The sequence below is a fragment of the Sylvia atricapilla genome, chromosome 6, assembly GCF_009819655.1.
Source record: "Sylvia atricapilla isolate bSylAtr1 chromosome 6, bSylAtr1.pri, whole genome shotgun sequence".
NCBI lineage: Eukaryota > Metazoa > Chordata > Aves > Passeriformes > Sylviidae > Sylvia > Sylvia atricapilla.
The window spans coordinates 4,695,196-4,712,467 of record NC_089145.1 but is presented as its reverse complement, the minus strand read 5'-3'; the positions used below and the strand labels follow the sequence as shown (position 1 = coordinate 4,712,467).

The window sequence follows — 17,272 nt, the reverse complement described above, 5'->3', positions numbered from 1 at the left end:
AACTCTGCTTATACTCTCTGTTTGAAAATCAGAATATTCACATGGCGGATTGCTCTAGTACAGAAAAGGCAGTAAAATTAAGTAGTTACAGACTGAAAAAATGTATCTCCATGTATGAATAAACTTATTTAGAGGACTTATGCTCTGGCACAAAAACTTTTATCTTTTTTACTCCCTCACTATTGGATTTAAACCATAGGAAAGTGTTAGCATGCATTCAAACTACCCTAAAAAGAAGCCACCAAGCCATGCTGGTGACCAGAGGAAACCTAAAGGACTTCTCTAAAAAGCTGAGACTGCAGCAGCTCAGGCTACAGCTATTTTATCTTCACTAAACTCTCTCATTCTCAACAGACAGGCTCATCCAAAGGGACATTTTCCATAACAGATACACAAGGTTTATTTCACTCTTCTCTTTTTTGTTTCCTCCCCTGCAAGTAAATGGGGTGTTACACCTAAACAGGAAGATTTTTCTGTCTGGTTAAAACCTACGGAAGTAGTTTTTCATCTGATTTTGTCCTCAGGCTGCATCCTACAGCTGCTCACTGGTATTGTTGGTACCACTGCTAGCAGCCTCCTACAGAATATTTCAAAAGCCTAAACAGGCTTAAAAGCTGGTTTGAGTTTTAAAATAAATAAACGAACAAATCCTCAAACACACATTTATACAACTAAGGAGCAAGAAGCTTTAAGTCAAAATTCTTGACGAAAAACCTGAAAGAAGGAAAAACTTGCAAAAGAATAATCAGTGTAAAGCACGGGGAAGCATATTATACTTGCTATTTATTATTTTGCAGCTGCCCTTGAAAACGGGGAACTAAGATGATGCAGTTAATTAAAACTGAAAGTAAACATTAATTGGACAAAGCATTCAAATACCAACACTTTTACAACAGCCAGAAAGCAAGTGAAACCCGTGGGTGGGAGCATCACTTCAAGATGACAAAATAAAACTTAAAATTACATCCCTTTATGCAAAACAACCGTGCCACAAAAATTGCCTTTAGAATACCTGTTCAAACATTAATTAGTAGAGAAATGAAATGAAATAAAATACAACAAGTGATTCCAAAGTTATAGTGCCACAACTGCTGCTGCTGCCGGCCCAAGCAAAGGGAGCTCTAAGAAACACACTGTTGTTCACCTGACAGGATGCTTAACCAACCTGACTAAGGAGTTCTGGTATAATAATACATATAAAAATAAGAGCACTCTAACCCAGCTGATTGAGCTACGTGAAAGGCACAAAATTAAAGCGTGAGAAAAAGCCCAGGAGATGTGAAGAGGCTAAGTACTGCCATAGTGCCTTACTGAGCAGAACTATGCTGGTGATATTCCACAGACCCTCCTTTACCCCGTGTGAAATCAGAGTATGGCCCGAAGCATAGTCCCAGCCCAGTGCAGGCAGAGAAACCCGTTCTCACCTTTGCACACAAAGACACATATCCATAAAGAAATTCCTTCTGGAAGCAGTGCTCCCTTTAGCCAAGAACCCTGCCCTTAACCTGCCCCCAGCTACTGGATGATGGCGTGCAGCAGGGTCCTGCAGCAATACACTGCCCTGCTGTTCACACGCGTGTCACAAAACTGGGCTCCCATGTTCCTTCACTGAATTCTCCTCCTCCTGTGATTTTTGAAATCAGTTTCTCACTAGAGAATAAAAGCTCTGCAAACTCCCTCTTAGGAAAAACAAAACAAAAAAGAAACTAACAAACCACACACACATGCATTACTTTAAAAGACAGCAACAAAGAAAAGCAGGCTGTAAAACCAAATCAAATCAATCCAGGCAGCTGCAGCAATGTGGCACTAACAGAGATAGAACAGGGTAAAAAGATCATGGTTTCTTTGTTAATACTGCTTTTACCCAATTTTCTTTTAAGATTTTCACTTGATGACAACCTCTTTCAGACAAACACACAAAACTTCCATTACAATACGTTAAGAAGACAAATAAAGACTCCATCTGAAGCTACCACATAATCGAGTCTCCTCTCCCCAGAAACAATTCTCCTGTTCTTACATCACACAACCCTCAGTACACTCATATCTTCACTTCCCTGCCTTCCTCTACCCACCTGGAATGATCCACTCTTCTCTTTCCCAACAGGTTTTCTACAACCTGTCATTTGCTATCCAGACCTATACCTGAACTCACCTGCACTTGAACACTGCTCTCTCTTCTTCCACTGTGAATCTGGGACTATTCCCAGTTTTTTGAAATTTTGATCTCTCTTTCATGTGTCATCCCCTCTGGTGAAACCAAATTTTTCATTTTAGGGAAGTTGTACTATTTAAGTTACAAATTATTTAAAATACTGTCACTGTACCCTACTTTGAAGTTTCAGGTTTTATTTCCACTACAAACTTTCTCCAAGCAAGTATCTTTCAAGAAACCAAACAAGTTAGTATCATTTAAGAGATACATTATTCCTTAGAGGAGTCTGTCTGAGAGATTTTTAAACCTACCAATTCTTACAGTGTGGAATACCACACTTAGTCCTAAATTCAGCTCCCACTGAAGTCAATGTCAATAGGATGGTGTTATTTAAAACTGCTTTGTGATTTTCTTTTGTGTTTGCTTTGAATTTATTCTCTCAAAAAGATTTATACTTAATATCAGAAGCACAGCCTGGAGTGCAAAACATGCAACAGAAATTTGCTGATGAAAGGTCTGAAAAGTGAACCAAGACATGGAAGTGTTTCTAAAATCAAAGTTACATCATCGAGGTAGCAATAAATCAAATGCAATTAATGGGAAGTTTTTCACCTTGAAAAGTGAATGCCCGACAGACACTGTTCAGCATCCTTCCTAAAGTTGCCTTTTAGGAACATTGTAACCACATGAAATCCTATTAGAAGGTGCTGAACTCCTACATTGTGACTCTTCCGGCAGGCTTCTACATAACAAAAATGCAATGAAGCACCATACAACTTTCCCCCCTTATTATGCAAAATCCTTATCAAATTCAATAGTGTGACATGGTTCAAAATCCTGCCTAACAATGGCTCGTAGGATGTCAAGAGATGTCGGCTTTGTTTTAGTTTCACGTGCTTTTCAGTCTATTAATGGCAGGAGAAAAAGAACCTGCACATAAATAACAGATAAAGATCAAACCCCACTAAACAATGGGAAGGAAATTCAGAGTTGACCCTGGTGCTTAGCTCTTTGCTAAGCAAGCAGCCCATTGTAGCCAGGTGCCGACCCTGGGTGCCACAATACCCAGGAATAAGGAGGTGAGGGAAGGAACCTGCAGCTCCCCAATTCCCACGGTTCCCTTGATTCGGGCCAGGGCTGTTGTTCAGAAGAGAGAATTCGCAGTTCTTGGGAGGAACTGCGGGGCAGCCCCCGACTCCTTTGTGCGCCAGGTTGTGAGTGGAACGTGTGCCGCATTCCACATTCCACTCGCAACCAGGAGGACAAAGGATTCACTCATGGGGGGGGACAATTAGTCCCAATTAGACCTATTTCGCAGCTGAGTGTAAGGGCTGGGGGAAGGGAGTTAAATCTTAAAGCAATGGGTCCCTCAGGCGAGTTAAAGGAGATCAGTAAAGCGACAACGCTGAGAAGATGGGGCGAGCTCCACCGAGGAGGTGGTGGCACGGCGCCTGGGGCACAGGCACCTCCAGGGAAGGAGGGAACTCGGCTTCCAGCCCTCAGACACACGGCCTGAGAGACCCGGGAACCGTCCTGCTCTTCACCTCCCGGGACCAACTTTCCAAGCCACTCCTGGAGCAGCAGTCCTGGCCCACAGCAGGCACACAGGCCGGGAATACTCACATATGCACGTGCGGAGGCTGGAAGCGGCTCTGATTGATGTTGTAGTGTGTGAACGCCTGCGTTGGGTTGGAGCTGTACTCATCCACCGTTATGGTAACTTTGCCTTGTGAAGGAATTCCATGAGCCATCCTTCCTCCTTATGGACATGAGCAGCTCACAACTTCCCAAGGCCAGGGGCAGGGTAGGGCATTGTGGTCCGGGCAGCTCCTGAGTCCCAGCAGCTCCGCATCAACTCCGTGACCTCTGCCAGGAGACAAACACAGCACACGCAGCTATAAGCCATGGGATGGAAGCAGCAAAGACCTACTACTCTAGGCTTTCCTGATTCCCATTCAAATTCCGGATCTTTTGCTATATTCTTGATGTACCCGTTACCCCCTCTTCACGCACTACTATTCACGTTTTTCTTTTTAATTACCTCATCATCCAACTCCATCATCATTAGACACATCCAAAGGATGAATGCTTAAAGTAAGGCTTTATCTTCAGGAGGTGGGGGAAGGGGGAATAAAATACCTGTGTTGAAAGCTCCAGTTAAATACTCCCCATTTCTTGTCCTTTAATTTAAATAACATCTCGTGGTAATTGCAACCATGAAAACTCACAAGTGGACCCAGCTTGCTGAAGGACAAATGACTTTCCACAAATATGCACACTTGTTTTCAAGGTGCTGCTGTAGCTTTAGAACACTAACAACTGAGAAACTTACAAGAAACTGATGTAAAGAACATATTACAATTGCATAGCAAAAGGTATGCCCAAATACCTTTGAATCAAGGTATTTACGTGTCCAGAGAAAGGCGAGTATCTAGGCAATGTTAACAAAATATCCATATTATAGCTCACTAGCACTGAAACTGGTTTGGATTCACTGTTACCAGACAGTAATGATGTATCAGACATAAGCGCAATTTTACACATAAATATTTCTGCGTAAGATGAAAGAAATAGGCTCTTCCCTTACTGGGCATCCCTATCTTTCACTTCTCCAGAGTGCTCTTAAGCGTATTTTGCTTGAGGACTGGATGTGTACCGCAATATTAGCACAACCCAAGAGTCAGAAACCTCCCAAACACGCTCCGCTGAGTTTCCTGCCTAAAATCTAAGCTTCGACTCCTTCAGTCAGCGAACAGAGGGTACCTCAGCTGCCTTGCCTTCTGTGAAAACTCACCAGCTGATGGTCGAAGAGCACTTTTAAGATAAGCAACTCTTTAAAAGCCCCGTTTACGAGGCAGATCCTCAGCTGGGACTCGCTGCAAGGACTTAGATGAGACCACGACACTCAAAACCCATTGATATTCCTCCCTTTAGCTGCCACATGCAAGAGGGGACTTCTCATATCTGGGGTACATTTTACACAAGTAAATCAGTGCCTTACAGGGAAGACAAAGAGAGAGGAACGAGAAGAGAATGACTTGAGCCCTGAGCATCAAACTAAGCAATATTTTTCCAGTGCAATTTCCCTGGACTTTTCTAGCTCCTAGGTAGAAATGTGTTTGCCATGTGTAACATTCAGCATTTGAAATCTTTGATTTGCATTCAAAATATATTTTTAATACAAAGACTAATTTCCAGTTTGGCATGAAGCACGATGAAAACGCTCTGCAAATGGCAGATGGCCTGCTATAGGCCATTTATTTTACTATTTTACCACCTCAGGCCTATGTAGGCTTCCATATGTTAGTTGGGTTAAGACATTCTGCAACCTTCATTCCAGTAACTGGAGTCTATCCTTCATCTTCCTTAGCATTGGAAGGAAAAAAGGATATTAAAAAACAAACAAACAACACCCCTAAAACATAAAGCATCAATTAAAAGGTGTCACCAGAGATGGCACAGCACTGTAACTGTGGTTACAGTCTGGTCTTCCCCTGTGAGACCTAGTGGACCTCTCTTGTGAGAACAAGGTTTCAGCAGCGAAAACAAGCAGTGGTGAGCTTCGCTGAAACAAATCTTTGCTGCGCTAGATGCGATGTAAGATGCTGCAACAACTGCTCACATAATGTAGTGGTTACCACGCCAAGTTTGCAGCTGTTTCCTGAATTTCCTTTACAATTATATTTTAGTGTTATTTTGCATAACAGTAAAACGCAACACCTGCTTCAAACTGCAGTCCTGTTCCAAGCACTGCAGTTCTTTTGAGCTAGAAACTAGGAAGAGTGCACATCGCAGAGCAGCATAATTGCCCTGTACTGAAAAGTAAATACAAATGAAAACATCTTCCTGCCAGAAAAAATTACTGTCATTAACGAGAATGCTGGCCATCAGAGCTCCCAGGGGAAAAAAAAATGGAGTTTTTCTTTTACACTGTAAGAACTTTAGAGCCTGCATATATTAAGAAGTAGTGTGAAAATTACATGTGTGATGTAATTTTTTTCCACAATTAAAAACAACAATATAAAACAATACTTTAAACCAACAAGAAAAATTATGCTTGGGCTTTCAGGAAAGCTAAATGATACTGTTTTCAGCAACCCAGCATAGGAAAGGTCAGAACATTAAATTTCATATTATAGTTCACTCATGGAAGAAAAATCTAATTTGTTCATGAGAATGAATTATACATAAAGATAATAGGCATTTTTTACAATGTTTGTAACAGTCCATGTTACAGAAAGAAATTACAACTAACTGGCATAAAACAAATGACAAGAGGACACTTAAACAGCTGTATTAAATACTTTTAAGTTGACTCTCAGTAAGACTATAAGTGTATAAGCTGCAATTGCTTCCCATTGTTCTAATCTTTAATCTTAAAAATAAATCTCTACTTAAATTGAGACAAAGCTGAACAAAGCATCCTTTTAAAATGAAAATCAACAACAAACGCCAGACTGGGGATAAAAAAAATGTATAATTTGAAGCTGGCTTCTGTGTCAATTCTCTTAATTTCCATTCCATACTCCATAGAGTACTGCAGCTCAACTATCAGAAGTATCTAATTATTACCTTCTTTACTGTGAACGTCTCTGAAGAAAATAGAAGAAAGAAGCTGAACACTTCAAAACTTCAAAACAAATGTATCTTAGGCCCAAGATTTAAAAAAAAAAAAAAAAAAAAAAAAAGAAATTAAAAAAGACTTCTTCGAATTGCTACCATTCTTCTTTCTCCAGCTCTGAGCACTACTTGAAGGTTACACACAGGAGATGAGTACAAAAAAAAAGTTGGATTTCCCCATCTATCAAGTAGCAACAATGTGTACTATCTTCCACGCCTTTCGAGGCAGTTTTAAGTAAGAACGACTGCATTAAAGATCTACATGATGATTTTTTTCAGCATGTTGCATTTTCCCAGATACAGGCTGTTATCCTTTTCCAGCGCGTATCTGTAGCGGCAGCAAGACAGGCGATGTGCCATTGTACACATCTGCTCAGTGTTACAGGTATAAACCGGCACTCGTTCGGAACAGGGCTGACCCAAACTTAGGTGCAGCTAATTGTAAACCTGTACACTGCCGCCCTGGCAAAAAAAAAAAAAAAAACTGCCACGAAATCTGCACAGGTAAGTCATTTTCAATGGAACGCTACATTGCACGGAGAGCCGCTCACACGAGCTCTGCGTATGTACATGCACACGAAGGCACGCGAAAAACCCATTTCCCCAAATAAAATATTTACGCCTTCCTCATCTGAATTTCAAAAATTTGCCTCTAGCTGGGCTCGGGCTGTAGCAGACAACGCTGAAAGGCTTGAGCCGGGAAGGGTTAAGCCCGTGTCAACACCTTCTGTTGATACACGCACTATCCCGCCGCTGTTACTCCGGCACGAACCCGCCCGGGGCCGCGCCTCGGCCCCCGCAGCCCCCGCAGCCCCCGGAGCGCTCCCGGCCCCGCGGGGATCCGCCAGCGGCCCCGCGCTCCCCGAGATGCCGCGCTGCAGTTTGCCGACAACTCCGGGCTCCGGCTACCCATCGAGTCCGGCGGAGGCACGGGGGGCCCGGAGCCCGACACTCCCCCGCCCCGTTTCCCCGCCGCCGACCCCCCGTACCTGGGCTCCGGCCGCTCCCCACCTCCGCCCGCCGCCGGCTCCCGGGCCGCCCCGGCCGCGGCCCCGCGGGGCGCCGGGCTCGCCCTCCGCTGATTGATGGCTCCGGGTGGCCAATGGCTCCGGCGCGGCCCCGTCCCGGCGTGTGCCGCAGCCCCCGCCCCGCGCCCCCTGCCCTGCCCCCGCCCCGCGGCCCCGGGGGGCATTTCTGCCCCGTCTGCGCCCTACGTGCCGCGCCGCGCAAAGTTCACGTCGCCCCCGTGCCCGCAGTTGCCGCGGACCGAAATGGCTGGGGGGGCGGGGGGAGGATGCTCGGGGGACGGATGCCGTGAACTCCGCAGCGGCCGCGGGCGAGCGCGGCGGGGCCGGGCGGCTGATGCCCGCCGCTTTTTATTCCTGCGGTGCCGACCCCGCGCCGCGCCCCCAAACCCTCCAGAGGCTCCCAAGTGTCTGAGGCCTCTGGGATCGGGGTTTCGGAGCGGCTTCTCCGCCGGCCAAAGGGAGAGGGGCAACTCCGCCGGGGAACGCCGAACCGACCCGCCTTTCCCTCCTTACTTTTGCGGCGTGTCCCCCCCCCCTCGCCCCCATCCCCGGCTCCCTCCGCGCCGGCAGCCCCGTCCCCGCGCCCTCCGGGCTCCTCGGCGCTGCGCCCGCCGGCTGCCGCCCGCCCGCTGGCCCCAGCCAGCACAATGCTCCCCGGCCTACCCTCCCGGCCCCGCCGCCGCGGCCCCCGGCCCGAGCCCGCGCCGGCCCCGCACACCGCCCCCGCCCCCGGGCCGGCCCCGGCGCCGCCAGCCCGCGGCCGCCCCTGCGCTCGGCCGGGCAGCGGCGGAGGGCAGCGGGGGCACGGCCTGGGGAGCGGGGCAGGGCAGCCTCGCTCAGCGCCGCCGACATCGCCGCCTCGGCTGCGGGGAAGCGCCGCTGCCGCCGCACCGACGCGACCCGACCCGACCCGACCCGACCCGGCGGGTTCGGGCGGTCGCGCCGGGGGCGGCGGGAGCGCGGGCGGCCGGGTTTATCCTCATTATTGTTCGCGGGAGGCTGGACCCGGCGCCGCCGCCGGAGCTCCTGCCCGCCCGGCCCCCCCTCCTTCCCCGCTCTCGCCCATGACACGGCACCTCTAACCCGCCGCTTTGTGCGCCGCTGCCCCCGCCGTGCCCCCCTGCTCCCGACACCGGCCCGGGGCCGCTCACCTTCCCTCCGCCGGCTGCCGCTGCGGGCGGGTCGGGGATGCCTTCAGCGCGGGCGGCGGGGCCGCTCCATGGGGCTGCGGGGGCGCGGCCGGGGCAGAGCCTGCGCCCGACCCCGCGGCGGCGCCCGGCGGCGGCGGCGGCCCTGGGTCCGGCTCCGGGTCCGGCTGCGGGAGCGGCTGCGGGGCGGCGGCGAGGGCGGGCGCGGTGCAGTGATCGGGGCTGCCACTGGGGTCAGGGAGCAGGCACCAGGAAACACGGCGGCCACGGCGCCGCTCGCACACACAACACACACACACACGCGCGGCTCCTCCCGCTGCCTCGCACTTCACCCCCCCGGGCAGGGAGGAGGGAGGGAGCGAGCGCTGCTGCATTTCCCAAGCGCGGCACAGCCTCCCCACGCCGCGGCGGCTGAAGCGCGGCTCTGCCGGGTCACGGCGGGTGCCGGCGGCCGCGGGCGGGCAGCGGCAGCGCGGAGCCGAGCCCACCGGGACCGCTCCCCGCCGAGGGGCAGCGCCCGGCTCGCCCGCACAGACACGCATGGCCCATCGGCCCCTCCGCTGCCCACAGAGGTGACAAAATAAATAAGTAATAACAGCGACGATTAAAAACCCCAAATCCTCGAAACGGGGTTTCGCATCTTCCGCCGCACCTTTCGCCACTGGGTGTTAATGCGGTGCCCTGGTCCTTTGTAGGTAAGCTCACCTCGGCGACCAGAAACACCAGGGTTCGCCTTTGAGGCCGAACATTGTCTTAGGGTAACTGGGGCTTTTCTGCGGAAAAATACAATCAGGGATGTGGCTGTTGTCTTTTTTTTCACCCCCTTTTTTCTTCCCTCCTCTCGCCCCCGCCAAAACCACGGCAATTGTGTCAACTGCCACAACAGTAACAAAGTAAAGATTAGACGGGTTTGTTCTTTTACTTTCAAGACAGCGATTGGAAAGGGTAGACTTCCAAAAATATATTACAGCGAGGAGAAAGAACAAAAGAACGAAAGAACCAAATATTTTTGAATAGTCGAGCGGACAGAAAATAAATAGCAGGCCTCTAATAGTAAGTGAGTGACCTATATATATTAAATAAGTAATTTTGACTCTAGCCAACCTTCAGATATGCACAGCAGGTAGGCAGGTTTTCTTTGTTGCTGAAAGCCATGAGAAGGGTCTTCTGTATTGCCACGCAGAAATCCACTGGGATGGATCGTCCTGTTTAGAAGCATGGCAAACTAAGAAAAATTAACCTGAAAAAGACTAAATGGCGTAAGACTTTTTTTTCCAAATTTATTACCCTTTCAGTCTGATTTTTTTTTACTCTTGTCATTATCGCTTTTGATAGAAGCGAGCACTGTGAACCACCAAAGGAAAATTCCTGTTTCAGACAAAATGGCCCACACATGAGTCGTCCTCCTACCCAAATCAAAGCAACATTTCCAGGGAAACTTTCCCTGGAACAGAGTCTGAGGCCGTAGTTGCACAAATGTTTTTAGCTGACTTACTCTGACACAGCTGTAAAACCAGCCATCCAGCATGCAGCCCACTCCCCCACCTGTCCCTGCACTCATCCTCTGGTGAGAACAGGGAACCCCACCTGGCAAACCAATCCATTCAGCACCAGGGAAAAATGTTCTGGTTTGGTGTGGCTCAGTGTCCTCGTCCAATCCACCTCACAACTGCACCAGTTCTCCTGCTGGGACTAGACAGGGAGAGAGATGAGCAACTCAGTGCAGAAAGGGAACAGGTTAGCTTCCCTGGTACCAGGACCAGCTTCAGGAACAGGAACAGGGAAGGGAGGCGACGGGGAGCAGGTCTGACCCTGAACCTGCTGCATCCCTTCTCCACAGTCACAGCAGAAGGACTTTTCCTGTAGTTGTGGGTTTATACATCTGGAGACCCTGGCACCACAGAAAGGAGCTCCTAGCACAGAGGAAAGAACCGGGTAGAAGACTGGGAAGGGGATTGGACTGGGAATTAGAAAGCTCACTGACCTTCTCTCTGGTACCTGGTGAGAGATCAGACATTTCCCTGGTGTCTCAGAGCCCTGGTACTGAAATGAGCACCCACCTGCCTCACTATCCTCATACACAGCGAGCCCTGTGGCCTCAAAGGCTGTGGTACTTGGGTTTTGCTCATATGAATCCAGAGTGGGACCTGATCCTAAGGTCACACCTTTTTTACAATACTACGTGCTCACAACAACAGCACCTGTAATACAGTCATCAGGAGCATTTTTGTTAATTTATGACTGGACAAACTCTGGAACATTTTCTGTTAAGGGCACACAGCAGAACTTTTCCCTTTTACAAACTACTTGTTTTCGGTATGCTTTCCAAAGAGGTACTCACTCACCTTAGAAATGTGCTGGCCCCAGAGTTGCTAAAAAGAAGGACAAGATATTTTATGTAAACTGATTAAAGGGTTTTCTGAGGAAAGGAGTTGAATTCTGTTGCCTTTCTTCTCAAATTCACAAAAGCAGCATTTAAATGCAAGTGCACAAAAATAAAATATCTATATTATGGCTGGAACATGTGTTTATTGACATGCACTTGACAAGAGGGTTTCAGAGATAAATTCAGAAAACCTAAAAAAGTAAATGAGATGTTTGAGTGTCACAGGACCGACTTTTCTATCTGTGTGAAATTCAAAACAGTGAATTTCCTATTAATGATAGTGAAAGGATATGTTATACATGAAACTTTAGCCACATTCAGAATTGGCACTGGATTTTGTTTTTTCACTTGTACAAATCCAAAATTAATATCATCAAATATACAGATTCAGGAGATGCATGTTAAAAAATATAAAACACTATAGTATCCAGAAAAGCACACACATTCTTCACAATCTATTATGTCATCTTTAATACATTTCATAGGTTTCACTGCCTCCAGTTTCTGCCAAGCACAGGGCAGAGCTAACAGCTTATGAGACACACACAGTGCAGGTCAGACACCATGAACCACAGACACCTACCTAATTTTGCTCTTTACTTCAAGAAGAAATTTTCTTCTTGAAGAAAATAAGTATCTGTAAAGCAGTACAAGAAAATATAATTTAAAGTCCACCTCTGAGCACTCATTCCTTAAATAATCAGATTTTTTTGAGAGATCTTTTACACAGAAAGGAATTCAGACCAAACCAAACCAAAAAAAAAAAAAACATTTCAAACACATGCAAACCACACACGAAGAACAAATCCAGTATTTAAAAAGACTCCTTCCAAAGGGGCAGGGAGGGTTTTGAGGCAGACCGGCTCCCCAGTCTAGTCCACAGCAGTGTTCTGGATGCTTATGCTGGCACAGTACAGTGCCCCAGCCTGCAGTGCAGCAGCACACACTGGCCAGAGTTTCTCACTATCTTCTCCTTTGGACACAAGTACAAGAGGAGTTTCGGTTGGTTTTTTCAATTTCCTGGATTTTTTAGCCAGTTTAACACCAGAGCACCAAGGGTTCTCATTTGCACAGCAGACAATTCAGTTTCAGCCTGCAGAGACTGGGACATGCTGGTACAGTACTAGACAATGCGTATTTTAATTTCCTAACATTTTAAGAAAGTTAGGAAGTGGACAGCCACTGGGAGCAATCTTCACCAAAAGTCACTGGAATCATCACATGGCAGCATAGACCAGGGCAGTTCTGCCAAAAACTGTATCTTAACAGCCTCGTTCCCCTCGTTAAAGCAGAAATCCTTCCCTAACTGTGGAACAGATGACAACAGAAGAAAACTGCATTAGTTTAGGCTTCATGCCCCACTGAGCCCCACAACGTTGCAAATCTGCTGAATTTAGTCGGGTAGATTTAGAGTTCTCCATTGCTCTCTTCTTTCACTTGTAGGCCGTAAGTGACAGAGCATTTGTTATGCATACTGGCCAGCAATATGGATGGAAACAACAGAAAAACAGAGTATTGCTTATAAACAAAAACAAACCGGAAAAAAAAATCCAAACCAGTGGGATTCCAATTTTGCAAATTGGGTTTTTTTAGCTCTTAGAGCTTCTTAACAAAACTGCAGACTGGAACTAGCAGCTAATTGCATCTTAAAAGCTGAAAAAAACCCCAAACCTCATGCCTTTGGATTTTTGTAATCTGTCCCATTATGAATCAGACTTTTTCCCCTCGCAAACAGGGCCCATAAACCAACCAGTTTAATTCTCCAGCAAACACTACATCTTCAGAAAAAACCCCACAGCCTTTCCATGGAAACACACCAGCTTTTGGAGGAAGATGACAATTGCCAAAAGGAAGTGAAATTTGAGCCTTCTGTCACAATCTGCAGACACAGAAGAGCACGTCATTATTCTGCTGATAGAGCATCAGGTAAGATTACTGAAAGAAATATTACTAGTAGCCCTTTGGGCAGTCTTTTTGTATTTGATGGGCCACAACTTTGTCACAGGATAACACTTATCTGCTGCCTTGTCCCTTTAAATTAAATAAAATTTGATTGGAATTTTTCTACTTACCCTCTGTAGAAATAAAGTGATGCAAAAAAACCCAGCTGGAGGTGAATTGTTTGTCCTTCTAAAAATTCCCAATGTAACTGATAGTCAAGGTACGTGAAAAGGAAATAATTTCCTTTTTTTTTTTTTTTTCCTGAACATTCCACTGAACGTTCTTTTTTTCAAAATTAAGAAGGATACATGGGTGATTTATTTCTTCATAACAGAGAAGGCAGTGACTTCAGTTTTGTATGTACATAATGATCCAAGTGTTGTTTGATGGAGAGCAGGTACTGCAAAGGCATCACTGCAGGAACTCCCAGGTGCTGGAGGCTCAGGGCACACTACGAGGAAAGGTTTTTGGGGTCACACTCTGGTCAATGAGCTGTGGCAGGGAAAACACAACTGTGGGAGTAACGTGAGGTGTTTTAACATCCTATGTATTGCTTAACAATTTACCTGTTTAGAAGGTGGATGCCTTTTTCCCCGAGAGGTCATTTTATCATTTAATTGGTTTATAACACATTGAGTCAAAGCCAGTGCATGAGAAAACCCTCAGTTTCATTCACCTGCAGTTCAGGCACTCAAAGTTCATTGTACCAAACAATTCCAAAACCTGACGGTCTGTCAGAAAACAGGCATTAGTACTACAGAAGAGTGTATGACAAACCTCTCCTCTCTTTGACCTTTAACTTATTTAACTCCCTTCCCTCTTCATCACACAGATTATCTCGTCCTGTGGCGGAGCGTGGTCACACACTGTTTCTGTTCCTGGATGTAACATGAACTGTGTCCCCATGAGTCTGAGGAGTCACAGTGATAGCAGATGGCCTCCTGTCCACACTCTAACTCTACCCATGTCCTTCTGACTCTAGACAGAAGATTCAGTGAAGTGGTTTTCTATCACACTGAGTGCATTTTTCAGATGTCAAGCTCCACAAACTGAAATTCCTGCAGACAGAGAAAAATTCTTCTGTTCTTCAGAGAAGGTCCCTATGGCATGGAAAGTCATGTATGAAATTCTCAAAATCTGTCAAAATTCCACATGGAAAGTAAATTGCAAAACCGAAATAGATATTTTTTCTCCGTGCAAGTAAAGCAGTTAACATGGCAGTGCAGGAGAGTATTACTCCTGTGCTATCTTGGAGATTTTTTTTTTTTTTGAAGACTACAGATTTACTGGCAAATTCATCTGATGATGATGATGACTATTGTCAACAGCTACTCAGAGTTAACCTCTTTACATCTAAACACATAGAGCTTCACTTCGTGCCTTACATAATTAACCTTGTGCTTTTGACAGACAGTAAGAACCATGGTCTCCAGCAAATCTGCATCTAGTTCTGGTTTATGGAATCCAGGTTCCCTTTGGGTCAGAACTGTGTTGTCCTTATAGAAAACTGCAGGACAAGCGTAACAGAAAGCCTTTAAAGATGTCAGGTGTTCCTACAAGGACATCTTTCCAATCTGAGCAACCAAGAGTCCCTAAATGAAGGGAAAGACTTTCTCAGAAGCCTTGTCACTTTTTATGTCCCTGGTAACACTGCTGATCTGAAGGTACACATAAACCTGAGAGCTTGAAGCCAAAATCTTTACTGTGTGTTAATTATCATCATTATCAAGCTCTGCTGTACAGAAAATACAGCTCATGTTGCTTACAAATCCTCCCATTCTGTGGGGAAAGAGCAGACCTTAAATTCACAGGCAGTGCTATCATGTAAGACAGGATTCTGGGAAGGAATGAAGATCCTACAGTATCACCTCTGGTCAATGCTCATTTTTATCCCTTGATTTGGCATTTAAAAATCAATATCCCATAACAGTTATTGTCTGGAGTTTAAATGCATCCAGGCTGAAAACACTTGCTAAGAACAGAGGGATTTTACACTCTTTGTTTCAGAGACCCTGGGAAAAGAAATCCTGTATTCCAGTTATTGTCTGGTATTTGAGTTCAGTGTTGGCAAACTGGTCCCTGCATGTCTTTGAGGCATATGGAAATTGATGATGAAAGTGTCTAGTATAACTACAAGTATAATTTGATGAAAACTGGAGCAGTGAACTGTGAGAAACTGCTAAATCAGTGTCATCAAAATCCGCTTGAAAAAGAATGAAACAGAAACACCACCAGGACACATGCAACGCAGTGCAAAGGCTGGGAAACCAGCGAGCAAACACAAAAATTAAGGAAACCTACAAGAAATTATTTTAATTGTTATTTTTGAAACACATGCCCAAAACACAGTACAACTTCCCCGTTCAAATTCGCTTGACGGAGACAGTGACATAATGTCTCCTCCAAATTGTTCAAGCCCAAAATCTTGGCACGAGCTGTTCTGATAGAGTATCAAGTTCAGCCCTGGCACTCTTGCCTGTCTACCCATAACCATGTGCAGAATAAGAACAGCACCGTGGCCAATGCAAATCCTAGTTATAGCTTGAGTCCCTTGGGGCAACAGAAAAACACCAAAATAGAAAACATATTACGGTTTTAAAGCAATAATATTACTGAGGGGAATAAAACAAACGTAACCTCAGAAGTAAGATGACATTTATTGCCTAAAAGTTAACAATTTCTGAAGCTGTAAAAGTATAAATAAGGCCTGAAGATGGCAGTGAAAAGATCCTGATATTGCTTTATTCATACATTTGGAATGAAAACAAAACAAACTTACATAGAAATCTGAGAGCAAGAGGACAAAGAAAGAAGGTATGGTAATTTTTCTATATTATATGTATGTTTTGTTTACTGATGTTTGCCTACATCAGTAAACACACACAAAATACCGGGAAAAAATAAATTATTCTATTTCATTTTACCCATGTTGTAAGATAGAAAAATGTGCATGTATGCCCAAGAAAGGGATATAAGCGTGCACATTCATAGACTTGCCAGAGAATTTGTACAAAAAGATCACAGGGAGACAGAGACAGCTGGAAAAATTGGAGCAGGGGCTCTGATTTTCATGCCAGTGTTACACCTAATGCAAAGGGAATGCAGATGATGGACTGCAAGCTATATGTTATTCCTCCTGACACATCACAGTGTGCTGGGAGAGCTGAGCAAAGACTGGGAAGCAACAAAAAAAAAAAAAAAACCCTCACAAAAACCCCAACTACCAAACAGAAAAATCCCCCAAAACCCACACAAATAAACAACAAAACGAAACAAAACACAACACACAAATAACAGACACAGTGCTACTATAAATTAAAATATTTTTTTCTCATACTTATTGCAGTCATCAACATTTTCATGGACAAAAGACAATGTCAAGATCAAGCAGTGGACACCAAGCACGAGCTTCTAAAACTCAAAAATTTAACTAAACTGTACCTTCAATCTCACCAGGACACACGCATGCCAGAAAACACAAAATGGAAAATGACCAGACACAAACATCTCTTGAATGTCCTATATCATGTTTTGAGAGAATCATAATGAGATGTTTCTGCACATGGACTTACTCAGATAAACTATAAATAAGCCTAATTAGAAAGCTGTGCTAACAAATATCTAGATGATTCCTTTCTATTACGGAATATACACTTAGGAGGCTTAGTAGAAAAATGGTAAGTGGAACCCTGAGAGAACTTTCTGGTTATTCATTCAGGTTTCTAAACTAATCTAGGTGTGGGTTCTGATATCTTTTCCCATGAGGTGACCTCAAAACCTTTGTGTAAGTAATTTTTTCTATTGGTTAACCCAAACTATGCAGTTGAGGAGCCTCCTTTCGGTGTTTCTTTCCTTCCCCAGACCTACTGATCCCAATTCCATCTTTTGTGACGTTATTACTGCAACTCGAAACTGCAATCAAAAAGCTGCCTTCTCAAAGAAAACCAGCTTATAAACTCAGTTGTAAGTCTCAACTAGAATTTAACCAGGG

The 17,272-nt window shown here is 45.5% G+C and overlaps 1 protein-coding gene across 1 annotated transcript in view; it reads right to left on the bottom strand.

The window, feature by feature from the left end:
* MPPED2 (metallophosphoesterase domain containing 2) overlaps positions 1-9,177 on the bottom strand; it is a 103,922-nt gene extending 94,745 nt beyond the window's left edge. The window contains exons 1-2 of the mRNA XM_066320514.1: positions 8,958-9,177; positions 3,782-4,024 (exon numbers count right to left, since the gene is read on the bottom strand). Of these exons, the coding sequence (XP_066176611.1) occupies positions 3,782-3,909 (128 nt within the window). The 5' untranslated portion in view covers positions 3,910-4,024; positions 8,958-9,177. The remainder of the gene's footprint in view (positions 1-3,781; positions 4,025-8,957) is intronic.
* Between the last annotated feature and the right edge of the window lie 8,095 nt (positions 9,178-17,272).